This window comes from Dinoponera quadriceps, unplaced genomic scaffold, assembly GCF_001313825.1.
Source record: "Dinoponera quadriceps isolate SergipeBrazil2010 unplaced genomic scaffold, ASM131382v1 scaffold690, whole genome shotgun sequence".
Taxonomy (NCBI): Eukaryota; Metazoa; Arthropoda; class Insecta; order Hymenoptera; family Formicidae; genus Dinoponera; species Dinoponera quadriceps.
This window is the reverse complement of record NW_014555275.1, coordinates 518920-540647: the sequence shown is the minus strand read 5'-3', so window position 1 is coordinate 540647 and position 21728 is coordinate 518920. Positions and strand designations below refer to the sequence as shown.

General features: G+C 46.9%; 1 protein-coding gene across 1 annotated transcript in view; it reads left to right on the top strand.

Moving 5' to 3' along the window:
• The first annotated feature begins 412 nt into the window (after positions 1 to 412).
• The window catches only part of LOC106743732 (serine-rich adhesin for platelets-like), a 28970-nt gene continuing 7654 nt past the window's right edge, over positions 413 to 21728 (top strand). Inside the window, exons 1-6 of the mRNA XM_014617871.1 lie at positions 413 to 494; positions 4887 to 4982; positions 15651 to 15836; positions 16755 to 17117; positions 17936 to 18261; positions 19677 to 21579. Of these exons, the coding sequence (XP_014473357.1) occupies positions 4941 to 4982; positions 15651 to 15836; positions 16755 to 17117; positions 17936 to 18261; positions 19677 to 21579 (2820 nt within the window). The 5' untranslated portion in view covers positions 413 to 494; positions 4887 to 4940. The remainder of the gene's footprint in view (positions 495 to 4886; positions 4983 to 15650; positions 15837 to 16754; positions 17118 to 17935; positions 18262 to 19676; positions 21580 to 21728) is intronic.

The following is a 21728-nucleotide window of genomic DNA, read 5'->3' as shown; positions in this document are numbered from 1 at the left end:
GTCGTCGATCGACCTTGCCTTTTGATATAGGCACCCTATAAGAATATTTCTTAAGGCTTCCATTTACCAAACATGACCAAGTGGTCTATCGTTGCTCGATGATCCATCAAGGCGATAAATCACTTTTCTCGAAGAAACACCTGGAATCCTCATTACATTTCCAGAGCTCCTACCTGCAAGGACACCGTCGTCCAACGAAGGGATACCATACGATCCGGCCTGCACGAAGGTCATCGTATTTCTAGCCAGGATACCGCGTTCACCTGACACTTCCTCCCTCCAGCGTTCTCTCGCGGGTTCATAAACCCTTCTCGTTTACTCTTCGTCTCCCTCTTGCTCTTCACGCCTGGGTGGGAGGAGGACGGAGAGGGAGACGTAGGGTGAATCAGAGAGGGACGGCGGAACTGTCAGTGCTGCATCGCTCCTCCTCGTGTAAGGACTGGCCACGAATTATCAGCGATTACCTCTCGCCGGGAGTCTTCTCCTCAACAACGGTGAGTGCACTCTCTCTTTCTCTCTATTTGTCTTTTTTATTTTTGTACGCTTCGCTGCTGCACCATGACGGCGCCGTTGCTCATATATTTTATCTACTCGAGATGTCGAGTGCTAATATTGAAATCTTATCTTATCGTGCAGCATTAGCAATATAATATACGATGAAATATATACATACATACATATGTATATATGTATATACTTTAAAAAAACTGATATAAATATACTTAAACAAAAATTAGCAATATAATATACGATGAAATATATACACACATACATATATATATATGTATATACTTAAAAAAAACAACTTGAAACCAAGTAAAACAAATTCAATTTCAAGGTTGCATATGGCAAATTATAATTACCCTAATTCTTTCAGAATAAGTTTTTGGTATTCTATTAATTTCCTATATATCTGTGAAATAAGTTTAAAATTTAGTTCAATGAAACGATCGTAAAACTGGCACAATACATTGTTGGTCGTATTTATCATTCGATTCACTTAACCTTACAATCAAAAGTCGAATTGCTCTGTAATTGTTTATTACAGTTGGTTATAGTTTCCTCTGGATAATGAATAACACATCTATATGCAACTACATTTAAATTTTATTAACCCTCTTATCGTCAATCAAGTTTTATAAGTAAATGTCAATTTCGCAGATCAAACGTCAGATTGTTGATACGACAGTATCATGTATGGTATCAAAATGTAAGAAATGACGAAATCGAATTGAGGTGAAAAAATTTCCTGAAAAACATTTCGCTTCTGTCGCGTGAGATTTTAGTAACAAATTCCACGGGGTCAGTTTTCCATTATAGATCCTCGCGCACTTTACATTTCTCTGGTCCAGAAATGAAGGCCCCGTTAGCGTGAAATCCACTTGAAATACACTAACGTTTCTCCCGATTTCGCTAATTTAATTTGCTGCTGCAATAACTATCGGTTTATCGTGGCGCGCTGTTGAAATTTAATCACGGCCTTTTCGCCTCCAAGCCGAAATGCACACATTCTTCTTTTATTAAATATAATAACCATTCACCAACGTGCGTGCGCGCGCAGTTAACACGTAACTAATGATAATACCATTATCTCGTCCGCCCTTCCCCCTAAAAGTGCGGTTGATGCACTGCGTGGAGGCATCGTTAAATCATTAATTTGCGCGAATGTTCATTACGCACGCGATAAAATACCCATAGTGTGCGCCGCTTCGGCAGCTCGTCCTTCCCCAATGTTGATAACAATATGTGTACGCGAACAACGCTAATAAGAATCGCATTCTTCTTTCGTTCTCGCGACTCACGTTCAACAAGCGGACGGGACTGCACTTCGTCGCACGCTTAAATTCCGCTTTAATTGCCCAAACCGAAGAGCGTTTCAGAACGACGAATGCTCCCCCGAGTTACCGTCTCTTATGCCCGATTCTTCTGCGTTAGACTCGCGGTAATTACCCGAGAGTGAGAGAAAAGAATCCCAGGGAGGGGAAAAGAAATCGCGTCTGCTGTGTGTCTGGTTAAGTCGAGTCGAGATGGGAGATACGAATGTGAGAGCGGGAATGACCAGACACGTTCTTGAGATGCGGCTAACTAATTGCACGCCCGTTACGCACTACCCGTTAAATCATCGCGCCATTTTGCCCGCGTATCTTCGCGCATCTCAAAGACGCTATTAAAATCTGGCTGTAATAACCATAGAATTCAATAAACAAGATAATAATAATAATTTATTCGTGGGAAAAACTCTTTAGTATACGACGATAAAATAAAACTAATCGCAGATAAACGAACATAAAATTAGACTCGATATAAGATATATGAGATAAAGAGTTTAAAATAAAATAAAGAAATAATTAATTAATAATTCAAGACTGTAATTATATATACACATATTTTTACATATATATATAATTATTTTTATATGCATTATACATTTTATATGTTAATTGATGTTCTCTTCCGATCGGTCCAGACTTATAGATTAAATATTTGCCGTGAACTCCGCCAAAAATTCAATGCGCCAACCATCTCCGTCGCGCTCGGGATTGCCGAGCGATCGACGTGAATCGCATTGTCCACGGCTCTGTGTTTCGATACGGTATATCAAAAGCATTCGTCGCGAGATCGCTCGCGCCTTTTCTCCTCTCGGAATCGAGCACGTGCACGCCATGTGCGGACGCGAGCCTAATTGTGCATGCATACACACGGCCTGCATTCGCCAGCCAATTCGCACATGCTAGCGGATATAATAACGCCGAAAGTGTGAATATCATTATTCGCACACGCATGCCACTTCGGCCGCGCGCGGCGGAGATTCCCGCAGATCATAACGGCGAGGCATCCGATCGGCCCGAGTGTCCGCGGTGGACGCATGAATTTAATAAAAATCAGGATTCCATTTAAAACACCTCCCGGTCGCTTCAGAGTCGCGCACTTGGCTTTCGGGCGTCGACATGCAAATTCGCGGATTTTATTTCGCCACGGTGTCGTCGCGCTGTGTCGTCTCGTTTTTTAACTTAATGCGCCGCCGCTCCTCGCAACGATAATATAACGCAAACACCACTCGGTTTATCCGCGTGTACACGCTAAATGCGTGTCGTCGCGTTATTTAAAACTCCGATGAGAAGTTTCAGCGGAAAGTCACCGGCTAATTATCCGAGAAATAAAGTGCTTCTTCGTAAAGCGCCTTTTCGAGACGACGTTTACGACTCTGCGCTGTGTAACTTTGTTTTCGCGTTGTTTAGCCGCGTCCATTCCCATTACTTCCGCGCGATTTATCGGCATAGGTGTGTCGGTTCGCGAACGTTATCGCAAATGGTCGCTCGCTCGCGCGCGCGTTCGCTCGCTCGCTCGCGCGTGGTTTAATTATAGAAATGGAACCGCGTATACCTGAGGTGACCATACGTATGGTGGAGTACCAGCCTATGGTAATCCTCGCGAAGAGTACGTTTTTAGTAAAACTATAAATAATCCGGCGCAATAAGAGCACGCGAGAGCCGTCGAATACCTGGGTCACCGGACATTTTCGTTCGCTCGCTCACGCGCGCGCACACACGAACGAGCCGTCGAACGCGAGCGATTCGCGTGTATCGCGAAGTTCGCGAATCGAAACTTCACCGGAGGGGTCTATCGTGAGATCCCCGGCTCTCGAACCGTCGAGGGAACAACGCGCGGCGTGTTTCACGCGCGCGACTCATCGCTCCTCTTTCCTCGCGTGAGACACCAATTACGGACTTGCGGCGAGTGTTTAATTAACGCGATCCTATCCCCGGACGCTTCTCTTTAATTAATATGTTGCCTTTGATAGCGGACGGGCGCGATCTCTCTTGAATTATTTTCCGCGGTAACGCGCTAATGCGACACGCGCGCTTCGTGTTCGGAATAAACCGCAAACGAGCCGCCGCAAAACGGGCTGTGTCTCTCGACTCTTAACCATAAAAGTCTCACGATTACGTCACGGGTCGTGACTCACGGCGCTCGTTGGCCTAAAAACACTATTACCGCGACGAGGCGACTTCGCGTCCGTCAATAATATCCCGAAGCGAGTTCTAACGAGCCGGGCGGGACGTCGCCCTCCGCTGCATTTCCGAAAAGAGGAGAAGGACGTTCCGATCGCGCGGGGTTCCGTTTCCCATATCTGCGAATTTTCCGCGGGTAACGAGCGCTCATTTTGTAGCCGATACCGCGCGTATGCGGCGCTATTTCAAGTATAATTATTTGGGACTCCAGTGGGGGGGGGGGGAATAATTTCCCGCGCGCTACGCTGAACCGGTGCTATTTTCACTCCGCAATATTACCACTCCGCTAGTAGCGAATTACAGATACGCGACATTTGTCTAAGCGCGTTAATTTATGACGCCAACGCCGCCTACCTTTATCGGAATAACCCGAGCAAATGACGATGTCGCGATTTAACCAGCAGCGGAATATTAATCGCGCGCCTCGCGGCAGATATGCGCCGTGGATAAAACCCGATAATTGCAGGTCGATCTTAATCGTAACGACCTTAATCGGCGAACATGCGTCGTCCTGGAAGAAAAAGAAGAAGAATGCGCACTGGCATGTGAAGAGGTAGGACCATTTTTCGAAATGTCGTCGCCCCGAAATCCGAACACATCCCGAGATACAATTTTCAGCGCCTAATATGAGAACGAAATCAATACAATGCCCGAATTTCGAAAATATAAATTTGCCGAAACTACCTCGTTTTTCTAATTTCGACATTTTGATCTTTCGGGTCAACGCATACGTACCTTTTAGTTGTAACGATCATTTTATTTTAAATTCGCGACACGTTGCATCTTGAAGCGACACTACGTCGCGCGATGGATGAACCGACATTGTCCAAATGTCTCAACAATAACGCGAGAATATTTTTCTTATTTTTTTAGGACGAGAGTGTTTCTCCCCCGTCGAGTAGTCGCGGAAAAGTCGACGACCGAAATATGGCAGCGCCACAAGCGTCATCGCGTCTCGAGATGCTGCAGGTAAATATGAGATTTGTAAGCGATAAGTCGCGTTTTTTCGATCCTCAATTTTGAATGCGTGTCTCTGAACGCATTGTGAACATTTCGTCGAGTATATTAAAAAAATTATATAAGCAGAGGAGTTCTATTATTACAGAGAAATTTCTCTCTCCGGTTGACCCGTAACACGTGCACTATCGACGGAAACTTTAGCGGCTCGATTACAGGTCGTACTTTATTACATGATTGGGTGTCATAATATCCGTAAGGCAAGTTGCGTGCATCCACGAAGATGTTACATAAAGCATATCGGACATTTTTTTCGTGACAACGCAATAAAAGTTGTACGCCGACCGTTCGCGTCGCTGCGTTTTCTACGATTTTCTCTCTCTCTTTCTCTCTCAGAATCTCGAAATACTTTCTGGTTAAGGTAGACTGGTTAAACGGCAGTTCTGACGCGTGTTCTTTTGGCCCACGTATCGTTTTCTATATACCGAGCGAACGCATATATGGCATCTTGCACAGGCAACGCACGACCCACGTATCGATATATCCAAATCCGACGGACAGCTGATATTTAGACGGGTAGACACTGTCAGACAGCCTCTGCCACCTACTCTTTATACCGTACGTCGCCTTATACGCGAGCGAAGGGACGAATTCGGCGTGCGAGAATGCGAGATACGTGAGGTATCGCGGAAAAAAATCGCGTTGTAAAACTTTGTTATTGGATCTCACTCAAGACGGCGCTTGCTGCAATTCGCCGCGGTTCCGTCTTCCCGAAAACTCGGCAAAAAATTCATACACACTCACGACATTCGAGTCCTCCCAAGTGTCTCTCCTTTACTTCAGCCTCTCACACGACACACCTCTAAGGACAATCCCCGGAAGAAAGCAAGCCCGAGCTAAAGCGAGCCTCGAGGAGGGCAGAAAAATGGACGCTTGGCTTGTCAACCGTGACAAACCGCTAGGACTCGTGAGCATAATACTGTGACGTCACTTCCTTCACTTTGAGACTTCGACGTACTTCTCGAACATGTTATATCTACTCGCGAGACTTTGTTTAAAACCAAAAAGAAAAGAAAGGGAGGAAGGAAGAAAGCGGGAAGAAGAAAAGAAAGGGAGGAAGGAAAAAAGCGGGAAGAAGAAAAATGTTTATTTTCGCGGGCCGACTGCCTGTGACTGCTGACGCGCAAAAACGATCGAGCAGGACTCGAACGAACGACGCACGTACTTGTCGATGCCCACGCTTGACCTTCCCGCCTTAAAGGAAGGTGCGAGAAACGAAATAAAAAAGATCTCGAACGAATGCGTTACGTCATTGCCGCCTGAAGGATCCGACTCGGTCGTAATTGCGCGCAGCTGCATATTATTGTGTTAGGGACTTGCGAGAGAGTTCCTCGGCCCTTTAACCAGATTCTTTTTATTAAGTATAGTAACGAAACAGTACGGTGCATGCCAGGTTCAATTAAAGTATGCAGCCTTCGTTATTCATCACTTTCAGGTAATTGTTTAATTCCACGAAGTCTGCAAAGTGACTCATCTTTCCAGTCGATGAAATCATCGACGAGCTTTTGCAAGTCCCCGATAACGTCGTTGGCTTGTCAACAAACATTGCGATTATCCTAGCGGACTGGGAATACACAATCAATGGAAAGAAGGCTGCAACACTTTTACTAATAGACTTTGGAACGGATATCCAATAAGAAAGTTTATCTCGCGAAAATTACTAAAATAGAAATTGTTTTACTGGATATAAATACGTTGTGAAACTCATTGAAAAAAGTGTTGTAACTTTTTTTCTGATTGTGTATGTACAGCTTATCGTCTCGGTGCAGTCAGGAAAGTTGAGATTTATCATTAAATCGTTAAACCGCTAAAGAGGCCGACGAGCGTAAATATTGTTACAGTTTCAAAGTGAACAATGCTCGGGGGAATTCATTATCGAGAAAAATTTCTAGAGAATAGTTTCGTTTTGCAAGGCAATTAGAGCGCAAAGTAATCGGAGCATTCACTAGACCATTTTTAAGACATTGTAAAGAGGCGATGGGCATCTACGGAGTTACCCGGAACTGCCGGATATTCTTCTTACTGCAGGGAAGAATTTTGAAATTTGAAATGTTTAAACGTTTCTTTTCTCCTTCAGAAAAAAAAGAAAAAAATATTCCTTCGATATTCAACCGATAATAAAATGTAAATAGTCTATGTACACAAACGTTATAGCGTAACGTGATAACAAAAATTTGTTCGTTAAAATAATTACTTATTTCAATGAAAAAATATTTTCATATCATCAGTCAGTCCATACAGATATTTTTCTTCTTTATTTCGCTATTTTATATATTTATCATATTTATCATGTATTTACTTTTTTTTCTTATTATATATTACACATATTCCATTTTATTTATCTGTTTTATATTATTTTACTCTTTTATTTTTCTTTTCCATCCTGCAACCCTTTGCATGCGTGTCAGGCGTTCGCGCGAAAATTCACGGTGTGCGTCAACACGCGAGAAAAAGACGTACGCGACGCGAAGAACGCGAAGTTCTCGCTTGGATAAATCCACAACGTGGATTCGGAGCAAGGAGGACCGCGGTAAAACGGGGTAACGGGTAGTCCATAAATAATTGATGAGCAGACCATGGGTGCGGAGCTTCGCTCGCCGCCGATTTGTAATTGTAATCTCGCGAGGTGCATACCCAGTTAAGCAAAGTAATTATGGACAGGTTTCGTTATCGGGACACGCGCACGATCTCTATGGGAGACAGCAAAGCGCGTCGCCGTAGTCTCTCGGAGTTACCCCCTCCCCCCCCCCTCCATTTTTGCCCTCTTCGAGCATTCGATTACGCTCGTTAACGTTTAATCTTCGTGACCGAACGATGCATTCAATATCTTAGGAGAGATGCCGCGGGCGGTTCGCTGGCTTGTTCCGAACGAAATAAACGATTAGTAGCGGGTAGTGGTGTTAATATTCAAGTCTCCGAGTACTATTCAGACACCCAAGTATCTTGGGAATTTTTCCAGGGCTATCCAGGTGTTCAAATATCACAATTAATGTGTATAATACCTTAAAAAAGCGTAAGACTGGATCATCTGATGTGAAACTGGCTGCAAAAATCAGCGACAACCGGTAGATGGGCAAACCGACTGGACTGAATATACAATTTGCTGAAAACTTTTTCATTCGATTAAACTCAATTTTTGTTATTTTATTACGTTATGACATATTCGTGTACAAAGCCCCTTTATATTTTAGTACCGATTTAATATCAATAGAACCTGCTCTCTCTCTCTCTCTCTCTCTCTCTCTCTCTCTCTCTCTCTCTCTCTTTCTCTCCCTTTAAAAAATGTTTTGAAACATTTAAAATTTCAACTTGCAATATTGTTACCTCCCATACCCTGGGGACCCGACTACTTTTACTGTTATTTTATTATTTTATTATTTCATACATTTTTTCATTTTTATTATTACTTTTATGTTGAGTAATTAATATTTGTGCGGTAAGCTCTCAAATGCCGGATTAAATTGCCATGTTTTTATTTTGAGTGAAAAGAAAGAGAGAGAGAGAAAGAGAGAGAGAGAGAGAGAGAGAGAATGTTTTCACAAGTGCTCAACGCTGATAACTGTAAATTTGAGTATCGGCTCGATATTATTATCCGGCTTCTACTGACAGCATTAATTCCGAGCTTCGTCCTGATTTCATTGATCAAACCGCTTACACACCAGCGTATATATTTATCATGTCGGTTCGAGCAAAACTGCCTTCCGGGGCGCAAATCGCGCGGTCGAATTCGCTATTAGACAGCCGCACCGTAGTCGGTAGAAATGGATCGAATGCGAAATCGGACACACTTATACTCGGTTGCGCGCAAAAATTCAGTCCCTGGCCGAAATGCAAAGTTCAAGGTTCCCCGAGAGCGTCGCCGGTCGTGCGAATGATTGGTTCTCGGTCTGTCGAGCAGCGTAATCGCCAGGAGTAACCTGCGGCCCGACGTTTCCGTCCCTCTCTCTCTCCCTCTCTTTCTGGCCTCTCAATAAATTTTGAATTCGTCGTACCCTGGTTTTCAAAGCGCCTGCCATCGATGGCGACGCCGACCGGACGAATCGATATCTCGCGGGCCGTCCGGCGTGACGAGCAGATGTATAAATAGGTAATTTCCAAATAACGGAGGTGTGTACTCGCGCACGAAGTCAAACACGAGCGGCGATCGGTTACGCGAAAATTGCTCGCTCGATCGCACGTCCGGCCTCGCGCTCGTATTCGTCCAGCATTGGGAGATGGCTCGTTATTAAGCCGTCGGAAGGAGTTACGCGCTCCTTATTAAACGTCGCTCTGTGCGCGAGTCGCGATATTTTCTTCCCTTTCCTTTCATCTTTTCAAGACGGAAACGAGCGCGTTCATCATCACCCGCCGTTCTCACGGAGACGACTGGTCTCCGCGACTGCTCGCAGCGTCTTCCAGCGATGGTACATTCTGCGCGGAAAGGATTCCCGAGTCGAAATTTTGGCCTTACATTAAACCTTTAATTCTGCAGCATAGTAGTTAGTTCTGATAATACAATTTAACTTCTATTTTGACCCCGGCGAGACGATGTCTTAAATTCCCGCTTCCGCTTTACCGTCAAAATGTTGAAGGTAACGTTAAAATTCAATCTGTGGAATTGAAAGTTCGAGGGAGAAGTTGTGTCAGTATTGCCAAAATAGGCTTTCATTAGTTTACAGACTATCTAAGTACGCCCCAATTATCCTTAAAAGCGTCGGCAGAATAGCATCAAAATTTAATCCGGGGGTCTTCAAGGTGGAATCAAAGCGTAAAGTCGTGAACGCGAGCTGATGTTTTCTTCCGCGTCCTTCTTTTCCTCCATTTCTTGATTTGCGATAATAAGACACGCGGCAATATTGTGAAGTTGATGGGCGGCACGCGAACGGGCTTCCCCGCAACGATTTTTCTCGGAAACATATTCTCGACGTAGCGGAGGTGCGCTGCTGCATCGTTATTAAAGTCAAACTAGGACAAGGTGTATAAAAATCCCTCAGTAACTCCGAATGTAACCCTTTCGTTTCGCGTACCCTTTCAAGTTATCGACCTTAATTTCCAGTGCCGCTCGTCGGGCGAGAACGCCCGCCTCGAGAGCCTCGAATACAATAAGAAATTTTTAATAAGTCGCTCCTCAATTCGTCCGGTTCGGGAAACAGCCTCATCCGCGCGGCGCGAGACCCGGCCGCGATAAAGTTCGTCCTTATTGACGCAAATTGATATTAACTCGTCGAAACGGCCAATTTTCCCGCGTCGACGAGAGCGAGGTCTATGAAAGCGACAAGGAAGTAATAAATCTTGATAAACCAACTGTCAAACGCCGCGACTCGTTTATATCAATTTCCAAGATCACTTCCATTACTCTTTCCAACCTTGAACTTTGCACTCCGGCGTGAAATTTCCCGGCAGACGTCGATGGCCGGTCGGCCGGCCGCCGTGCTTCACCCGCCGAGCGATACACTCGCGGCACTCGAGTAAACTTATCCTAACTACGTGAGGTATAATGCCGCGAAATCAAGTGGAAGTGCCCTCTTTATTTACCGCCGGTTTGCGATTCTCCCGAAAGAATAAAGCCGGGAGCAGCCATCGCTCGCGAGAGCGGCGGTCGGGGATGAGTGGGCGGTGGAATCGTGTGTGTGTGTTGGCGAGCGAGTTATAGTGAAACTTTTTGAAGCGGATCGATATAAATCGACACTCGGGGCTTGGTCACGTGTGCGCTTTCTTTTCGATCGCGCACCCAACAGCCAGCCAGCCCGCCCACCCACTCACTCATGTAATTGTCATCGCGGTCGTAAGGGTAGAAACGAGAGACGGACATGCGCGATACTTGGGTTTCTCCCGCACACTGTAGCTGGTAACAACGCAGTTGTGATGGTAACATTCATAGTGCCGCAGTTCTATCGGCCGTACAATGCGCGCGTCTCAATGATTGTTAAGTCACCCGGGGCTAATCGCGCGTTCCGTAACTTTCGGAATTAATAGTTTTGCGATTAACCGCGCGCGATCGACCGTAGAAACGTTCAAGTGCTTTTGCACGAGGCACACCGCGTCGGTCCCGGCGTTGTTGACACTGCACATTTCCGCCGTGTTCCATGCGAAATTTCATTCGGCCGGCCGATCGAAATTCAACCGTACCTGCGAGGCGTATCGAGTTGCCGAATGGAGTTCCGGTTCTCAATCGGATGATCTCTTTGAAGAAATCGCCCCAGTGATGATCGAATTATGCAAAGTGGACGTTTTCGAAATGAAATCCAAGCGATAACGTAAAATAGGGCGCAAGTGCATCGAACTCGGCGGAGATATTAAAGAACCGATCGATCGGAAGCTCCCGTTAAGTGCGCGAAACGACCGTGGACGATGAAAACGCGAGTAAAAATGACTCTTGTTGTCCCGGACGTCGCTCTCAGAATAATCGACGAGTTTAAAGCCGCGAAAACCACCGTTCGCGACGGTGCACGCGAATCTTAGGGGAAACTTCGATAAGCAAACTTAATACGGCAACACTTTAATAACGCTCGAGTCTGCCTGTTGAGCCTGCCTCGCGTTCAAAGTTCGAGGAGAAAAGACTGTGAACTTGACATATCGCGTCTACGACCTCCACCTCCACGAGCCGTCGTCGGTGCAATAAGTAGGCTCGTGCTCAAGACCGTGTCGCCGTTTCTCGTTCATCCAGGTCCCTCGAAACTCTCGAGTCTCCATCGAGTTCCACCTGTGACATTTTTCGAAACACTGACCGTGATGAATAAGATAAGGATGCCCGAAAGTATGAATGATGGGCCGCAACAAGAGACATCGGGACGTCTCTCCGTGGACGTTACGGACGGACAGAAATGTCGGTGACTCGCGACTCAAAGGCGCACCGAAGTCTCCGATGTAAAAGAATTCGGCCGAGGATTCGGGCCGAGCCCGACGACGTTCAAACGACAGATCGATCGTGAAAGCCAGGTCGAGAGATGCACGTCCGATCGCAACGGTTGGGCGCTCGTGGAATCTCCATGGGCGCGCAAACATGGGCGGTTCAGGAATACGACTCCGCGCTCACGAATCTGGAGACCAGGGTAAAGATCACAGAGTCTCGTAAATCGTTCAAACACACCCCATCGACGCCCTCATCCGGGCAAGCGGAGTCTGCTGGGCCCCCGAAGCCGCTTCTCACGTGTATTGAACGCTTATATATATTAAATGCCACACTTTCGTTCTATCTGAGATTTAACGACTTGAGATTCCTTTGTTCATTTTATTGTCAATTTTAATATTATTTCCACGAGAAACAATAGGCTGAGTAATGTACTGGAAAGATTTCCAGGGAATATTTTCGCTTTTGCAACTTTGCCCGACTGCGTTGTAAGTGCAGCTTGCCCGGGTAAAGGTTAACTTTGACGTAACATGTTGGACCTACGAGGCCTACACGTTTCCTTTCGCTCGCTCCTTTTTCCACGTTTTCTGCAAAACACCATGGCTCCATTCCTATTCCTCTGTTACTCAGAGAAAACTTAGGTTCACGTTACCGCTGCTATTGTCAGCCTGATTAATGAGATAATTGGTAATAAACCTGGTAATTCGTAAAAGATGCAAAAAGCGAATTTTTCCCATTTTCTCACGAAGTAGGCCCGAGAGACGTATGATATTATTTTAGCGTAAAGATTGCGAGTTAAGATAGACTCTTCGGGTTAAGATAAGTCGCGATCATAAAACGGTACATGATCACGATGAAAACGAAAAAAAGACGGATAGATCGACAGATAGAACGTTTTTATCATATCATCCTGAGACATTTCCTCTCGGGACGTTACAGTTATAATATTACCGTGCGAATTGATGTAGAAAAAAAATTAAGAAATAAATAAAAAGATACGCGGTGCAAGTAGGTGACCGTATCGTAAAGCGGGTCAACGTTGAATATTTCGCAAGGTGCACGCGCACTTATCGGCGGCATATCCCGAAGCGGAAAAGGAGAAACCGCGAACGAGGTGCGCGCGCGGGAGAAACGAGAATGTTGCTTCCTCTATATATGGTCATGTGTGTCAGAGTCGCCAGCTTCTCGAATCCCGGGTATAGTCTGAGTACGTGCCTACGCGGTTTTCGCGATTTCAACGCGATATTCACCACGCTACCCTTTTTTTCTCTCCTCTCTCCTTCCCTCTCCTCTCTCTCTCTCTCTCTCTATTTATCTATCTATCTATCTTTCTATCTCTCCTTCCGCGATGATAACGCAATCCGCGGACACGAACGCGAAGCGCTCTCTCATTGACCCGCGATCGTCGATGATATAATCGATTAGCGCGCGTTTCGCTGTCGTTATTAATTACCCTGTAGTTGAATCTCGAATCTGCGCTTGTAGCCGTACGTTGTGTGCAGGGGCAAAGCGAGGCCGATACGGCGGGGTTCATTAGGAACGAATCAATTAGTGGCGTACCTGATTGCCGATGCAGCGATCGAAGGGATATGCGATTAGGAGCCGCCGCATGATTATTAAACCGCGGTTGATCTTTGACTCTTCGTGCCGGAATTGAATTTACAACCGAGTGGAACGGCAAACGGCAATGGAATATCCGATTATTTATCCGCTTCTGAAAATTAGTGAATTATTTGTCCGATCTCTCCCTTAATTCGGCCGGAATTTACGCTTATACGTCGCTCGCGGATCACGAAAATCATCCCCCCGGCATTTCCGTCGTCGAAAGCCGATTCTGAACGTCACGAACGAACTACGTTACACAGGTTACAACGTTAACAGGTATCACGTGCCTACTCTTCGTTAACCGTTCTCTCGCCGCTCAAGTACAATCGGAGAGGCTTATTCGCGAAATATATCGATTAATGTAATCGTCTGTAATTCCCGATAATTGAACATCGCGCCGGCAGTCGAGGGTGCAAAGGGCTGAAATATCAAAGGGGGCACGGAGGGAGCGAGGAGGAAAGTGAGAGATAGACAGATATTTTTCGTCGAGTCTAGTCATCATTCACTCAGTTGGCTAACGTTACTGGCTATACCCTTTTACCATCGGCTCTCTCTTTCTATTAGTGCGAGTACGTTATTAAATAAGAGGCTGCTTGTGCAATTATCGTCTGTCTACAGCTGAACTTTATGTAATTTATGCGAACTTGCGGATGTGTGGTTTGACTGCTACAGACAAGTACGATTTTGATTACGTGAACTTGCCGCTGAATCATACTCTGTACGGTTCTTTCTACTTTTCAACCATCTACCATCCGTCGCGTGATATGTACGGGTGCCGGTGGATGGTGCCGTGAACATTCATTCCTGAAACTCTTATGTTTTAGCGTGACATTCTAGTCTGTTTCTCGATAACGGCTCCATTGTGCCGCGTATTCAGATCCACCTGTTTGTCTAATCCTCTCGGCGGACCAGACTACTTATTTTCTTTCCGTCTCTCTTGCGTTCCCGGCCTCTTACTTAGAACTGCTGCTCGGTTACGAGCTGTTTTTACGTACTGACTGATACAGTGTTGGCTCGATAGCTTCGTGATGTCGGGATATTGCGGTGATTGCGGTAAATGTGCATCACCGGCCAGTGATGTACGTTGCACCGGACGCCGCAGAACGTCGCCGCGTAACAAACGCGTCAGAAAGGTCTACGGAAACCAACCGCAGGATCTGCTGACGGCGGCTCGGTCATATCGCTCTTTTCAATGTAGGGATCTTATTTCTGATCCCTCCTCTACTGCAGCGTCAACTTATGCCACGCTTGACGACGTCGGGGGTCCGTTGCTCTCGACGACCGTCAGCTACTCCATGTCCGGCGCTGACTCGTCGCCTGCCCTCAATGCGCTCGCAGCGGCGTTGGAAGGATTTTTTCAGAATTTTTGTGACAAACTTTCGCCTAATTTCCTCAGATGTTATAAGAACCTTCTTGGATTCTCAGAAAGCAACGGGCGAATGGGTGTGCCGAAAACTTGAATTTCTCCAGTCACTAGACGGCAAGTTCCAGGGTCCCGCTGCAAAATTCGATCGATTCTCGTCTCATTCGATTAGGACAATGGAAGAATGGGAAAGTTTTCCGAGAGGAGTGATGAACTTTCTAAGCGCTGTGAAGCACTGGAAATCGAAAACAGCCAACTGAGGGCAAAGCATGAAAGAGAGAGAGAGAGAGAGAGATTTGACCCTGAGGTTAAGAACCCCTTTAGGTCCACAATAGTAAAAAAACATTGAACGTAATAGTTAGACATGTTGCTTGAAATTTACAATGCTTAGCTTAGGTATTATTACACGTAGCTACAAAGTAAAAACGATGTGAGAATTCTAGAAACTCTGAATTGACCGCATTCCGTTCAGAAAACTCCAAATAGAGAGAGAGAGAGAGAGAGGGAGAGAAAGAGAGCGAATTCGAAGAGTAAGCGAGAGACGAATGATCCGTTTTAGCGTACTAACGAGTTTACTAACCCCCTGGCATGTAGGTTAGAAGAGAATCGATGAGGCAGCGCGCTATGTGCATATGCATCGGTCTAGCTATAGAGCCTCGCAGTAGGTAGAGACTCGCGCGCGTGCGATAGACCACCGACTCGTCGTCGTCGTCGTCGTCGGCCGCCAGTTCGCATGCGAGCCGACGGTTCTAACCGCGTGAACGTCGGCCCGCATCTCCGCCGCGACATGCTGAAATTCAAAGCGAATTACACGGCTATACAGGCCCGCTTCCAGCAGAAGCAGCTGCAGGAGAAGGAGCAGAAGCTGCTGCAGCTGTACGACCAGCAGCAGCAACGGGCCTATCAGGTGGTGCAGCGCGGTAGCGCCGGTTCCAACGGCTCCAATCATGGCTCCACGATTCGAACCACCACGACAACCCACTCGACCTCGACCTCGCAAGGTGGTAAGGTAAGTGTTTCCGGGAAATAATCATTAATGCCGTGCATCACCTTACGCGTCAGAGATCGAGTGAATACTCGCACCTGATGCCATTTTGTTTTTATCGCGTGTCCTCTTTGCTTCCGGCGGCAATTTTCGGAGCGATCAGAATAGTAATCCGTTTTGATGGACAGCGACGACACTAATCGATGAAATTTCACCGTTCCCGTGAGGGTGTCGCGATGAAAGACGAGTGTTCCCAAAGTTTATTGCGTTGGCTGTCGTAATAGTGACCAGTGTTATGATGCCACCGCGTCTCATCAAAATTGAGCTAATCGCATCTGCAGGAAATACGTTTACACGGCTAAATGAAATGGGGCGAAAAATACCACGACGTTCGAATTTCATTCATTCAACCGTATCTTGGATCATTCGGTCACCGGTTAAACTTTTGTACACGGAAAAAAGTCTCGGTTCTTGCAACTGAATAGAGGCCCGATGAAAACCCTTTGACAAGAAGTGACATCTCTATCGCGACTAAGAACATTCGTGTGAACATTCAGCTACATTGAGTGCTTTCCATTTAGTGACGCGAGTCGTCACAAGCATCATCTTGTCTGCGTTACTCATTGAATACGGAACGAAAGGCAAAGTGATGTTTGTGTTAATTTGTGTCACTAAATGAGAAACACCGTTTAAAACTCGGTTGTGATAATTGGTAACAATTGACCGAATAGAAACCTCCTATATTAATCCTGTTCCTACAACTGAATTTTCGTCTGGTCTGCAGACAACAGAAAATTCGGTCACATCGGCAGAGTAGCTTTTTTTTTCCGTGTACAATCAATAGAATCATCGCGTAAATCAGTATCGAAGAAGACGCTTGCGACACTGTCCAAGGCGAAGAGCACCCGAAGAAACTAACGATGCACGATCGATTGTCGCAAGGTGAGGCAAATGTTCGACGAGAGGCGGCAGACCACCGTGAAAGGGATCGACAGGAGCTACCCGCTCGAGCCGCTGGAGAACAAGCTGCGAAAGCAAACTACGAGCACGAACGGCCTAGCGGCGCAGCGAAACGGCAATCTGACGACGGTGAATAGACAGTCCGTCAACGTGAAACGCGTGGCACGCGCGGACGTCAACAGCAACGTGAACGGCGGCAAACCCGTCGTCTCTTACCGCGAGGAAGTCACTCGCGAGTCATTCGGCCCGTCCGTACACCGTCACGATGACGAGGACGAATTCGGCAGTGAGAACCGCGTCGCCACGTTCGCCAACGGACATCATCGTCACGATCTTGATAATGAGGTTGGTGAGGCTATTGGTTTAAGCGAAACGCTCTCTCACGCTTGCTTCACAATAAAGGATCAGGCGGAACCATTCGAATCGAGTTAAATGAATTCGATCTCAAGCATATGGAGAACTAACTGCAAAATATCAGTTTTTTTTTTTCATTTCTCACACGGAAAAGAAGAGTAGTTTTTAGCTCTCATAGCTAAAAACTAGCTTCCATATGTAAAAATTAGCTGTCCATATAATACAACTGAAATTTAGTTAATTTAGATAATTTCTCGTTACTATAGTGTAGTTTTTAGCCCCCGCAGCCAAAAATCATGTCTGGTAACTAAATTTCAATAGTATTATATGGACAATTAATTCTTTCTTTCCGTATGCTTGCGTGAAGCGAATTGAAATTTCAGTTCGAACGAAGCGACCACGAAGCTCGACCCAACACATTGTTGGTTGGATATATCGTCTGATTTACCTAACCTTTCAACCGGAGATAGAATTGCTATTATCGTGCAGTTGGATCAACCTTCTAGGCGGTTGAAAGAACATGTGTATCATGTACACAAGTACGCTTTAGTTTACTTAACCTTTTGCTATGGACTGAATTTTTCACCTATTAGTCTTGCGGTCAGACTGTCGATTTGGCTCTATTTTTATCCATTTTGATTCAATTGCAGTTTGTGCGACCGTGAGATTTATTTCCTTTTACTCCGTTGTTTTCAAGTACAACACTTCCGTGTAACTTCACACAGCGACACGCATTTCACCAGATCTTTTATTTTTAATATTTCTATCTTCTTACGGACTAATGTGTATCGACGCTTAACGCACAATAGGATGAAGCGTTAGACCAGGAGACGATGGAAAGAAATCGCATGATGGCGAAGCTCCACCTGATGGGATTCGACGAGAGCTTGAAGCATCGCGTGAGGAATGACCTGGATAGCGAGGAGTTCCCGGAGTACCTCATGGTCGACGTACCCGACAAACTCCCGAAGAGAAACGTCACGAAGAAATTGACACAGGCGGAGGCGCGACTCGAGCGATTCAAGAACGCGAACGCGAAGAGGAGCAACAACAACGCGCTGAAACAGCCGAGTACGACCGGCGCCGCGTTTAAGAGGCGAACCGAACAGATGTTGCCGGCTAGATCGAATTCCAGGTAAGTCGCTTTTGTCGCGCGACACCGCAGCTTATTGTCGCAAAAACGGAATTTCAATCGAGCGATAAGTTTCGATATAAAAAAAAAAACGCCCCTCAAGACGCTGAGAGAAAAATGTTTGGTATTTGTAGCTATAATATTGCAACTATGAAATATAATAAAAGAATCACAATCAGGAGAACCATTTTTCTACTGTTACTACAGTTTCAGTGATAATAATCTCACATGAATATTGCTACACAGAGAAAAATATCATTCTACTGCTAATTTAGCGATTATTCAGTTGCTTTCCTTTTTTTAAGTAATAGTTATCTTCAACAAAGAATATTTCCTTGACAGTAATTTTTAAACATACTCATCGCCAAGTCTAGAAAGGCTTATTATCATGTACTCAAAAGAAGAATTTATTCTCTTCTCAAAAATATAAACTTCATCGAGGAAAAATTAAATTCAGTTAATTTGAATGAGGCACACTGAAGTTTGTTTTTATTTAATATTCTTGATTGAACTGAATCAAACTTACCAGTATTCAGAATATATCTTGGAAAAAATTTCATGCTTATGATGAACTTATAAAATACTCGAGGTAATATTTAATTTCGAATGCAGTATGTATTTCTCTGTGCATACTGTTATTTTCGTAATTGAAGCCAAAGAGGGTGTACAGTTGAGGCCGAGAATAACTCTAATTTCTATCAGCGCGCGACTACCAAACATCAGGCGCAGTACGTAGTACTCGTAGTACGACGAGTAGAGAAAGAACCCAGTAGTTAATATTGGAAATGTGATCAGTCATTGAGAGCGGCCCCAGATAATCGCGACTTTCAATCATCGGCAACAATCTCGCTAACAAATCGCCGCTGCTTGCCAGAATTAATTCCACGCCACGTAGTTGCAATCGCTGACTACCTCCCGACCGTTACGCACCGGACAGATCCGCGACGACCGAGGGAGAATAATAATACCACCGTGTCTCTGTTTCTAATATGTGTCCGTCTAACCCTCGCCTCATCACCGGCCATTAAAGAGCGAGCATTAAAACGAAGAGAGGAAGGACGACCGGTGGACGACTAATTCGGAGAGCGTAATTAATCTCCGATTAATCTGGTGCGCGTGATGCGAGACGACGAGACGACGAAGAGAGAAGGCGTGCCGCTCTCTGCGGCCAGGCCGAAGGCACTCGATATCGCAAGCTTCACTGTCTCGGTGTGCGTTGACTTTAACCACGCGCGTAATTCAGACTTAACCTCAGCGGGTTGCGAAGAGCGAGTAACTGGCGCGACCTCGAATCGCTAATCGCTAGCTTGGGCACTTGTGTGAACCGGAATAAGACCGGCCGCTGCGAGGAAGAGTTCCTTCGCGAGCTTGCTTCAAACTCCCCCCGCATTTGCTCTCACGAGTCTGCGCCTTCTCAGAGGGAGCGAGGCCGCCGACGGGGCTTCTTCGGGCAGCGCGAGAAGCGGAAGTAGCCGAGCAGCTCGGGAGCGCGGGAACCCGGACGTCGAGACGTACCGCCGGAGCGACAATCCGCGAAGCTCCCCGGAGAAGATCGGCACGGCAACTTGGAGAAGTTACCCGCCCGATAATTACTTCAAATCGTTGACGTCCGACGGGAAAATAATCGCGAGGCGCGGCGCGAGTCCGCGGTTCCTCAGCGGAGAATTCGGCAGATCCGTTGACACCGGATCGCCGTCGGCGGATCGGCAGACGCGTGCAAGCCGGAGCACGAGTCCGGAATTTCTCTGCGGAGAGGCTGATCAAAGAGCCAGAGGATCCACGATGTCGTCGCGCATTCGGGAAATGTTGACGCAGCGAAACAGGCGATTCGAGGGGATCGCGACGAGCGTCGATCGGGAAGGTATCGACGCTAGATCAGCGTCGGCCGATCGACAAACACGCGAGACGCGCAGAAGCCGAAGCACGAGTCCGGAGTTCTTCTGCAGAGAAGACGAAAGATCGGCTACGACCATGATGATCGATCGAAGAGGATCTACGTCCTCGCGCGATCGAGAAATTTTCACGCAGCGAAGCAGCAGGCGATCCGAGGAGACCTCGACGAGCATCGACCGGAAGTACGCCGAGATCACGCGCGACAAGCGCTCCCCGAGTCCGCAATTTTTCCGCAGAGACTCCGAAAGATCGGACGCGACTGTGAGCATCAGCAAAAATGTGGATCTCAGGTCGACGGATCGAGAAACGCGTGAGACACGTGCAAGCCGCAGCACGAGTCCGGAGTTCTTCCGCAGGGAAGACGAAAGATCGGCCACGACCTTGATGATCGATCGAAGAGAATCGACGTCTTCGCGTGATCGAGAAGTGTTATCGCGGCAAAGCAGGCGATCCGAGGAAACCTCGACCAGCATCGACCGGAAGTACGCCGAGATCGCGCGCTCCTCGAGTCCGCAATTTTCTCGCAGAGACTCCGAAAGATCGGACGCGACTGTGAGCATCAGTCGCAAAAATGTGGATCTCAGATCGGTGTCGGCGGATCGAGAAACACGTGAGACACGTGCGAGCCGAAGAAGCACGAGTCCGGAATTCTCCCGCAGGGAAGGTGAGAAATCGGCGACGACCATGACGGCCGATCAAAGAGCCAGAGGGCATACGATGTCGTCGCATATTCGCGAATTATTAACGAAGCGAAACAGGCGAACCGGAGGAACCACGAGGAGCGTCGATCGGAAGTACGCTGACACTACGCGCGACAAGCGCTCCTTGAGTCCGCCATTTTTCCTCAGACAGTCCGGAAAGTCCAGCGCGCCTGTGAGCATCGATCGCAAAGGTATCCACTTCAGATCAGCGTCGGCCGATCGGCAGACGCGCGGGACACGTACAGGTCGAAGTACGGGTCCGGAATTCTTCCGCAAGGAAGGTGAAGGCTCGGCCACTACCGTCATGTCGGATCGAAGAAGATCGACGTTCTCGCGTGATCGGGAAGTATCAACGCGGCGAAGCGGACGATTTGAAGGAACCTCGAGGAGCACCGATCGAAAATATGCCGAAACTACGCGCGAGAAGCGCTCCTCGAGTTCACCATTCTCTCTCAAAGGTTCCGGGAGATTCGGCGCGAGCGTGAACGTCAGCCGGAGAAGTATCGACGCTAGATCAGCGTCGGCCGATCGAGAAACACGCGAGACAAGCCGAAGCACGGCTCCGGAGTTTTTCTGCAGAGAAGGCGAAAGGTCGGCCACGACCATGATGATCGATGGTAGAGAATCAACATCCTCGCGTGATCGGGAAGTATCAGCGCGGCGAAGCGGACGATCCGAAGGAGTCACGACGAGCATCGATCGGAAGTATTCCGAAATTACGCGCGACAAACGTTCCTCGAGTTCGCCCTTCTTCCTCAGACAGTCCGGGAAGTCCAGCGCGCCTGTGAGCATCGATCGCAAAGGTGTCCAGCTGAGATCAGCGTCGGCCGATCGGCAGACGCGCGAGACACGCACCAGCCGGAGCACGAGTCCGGA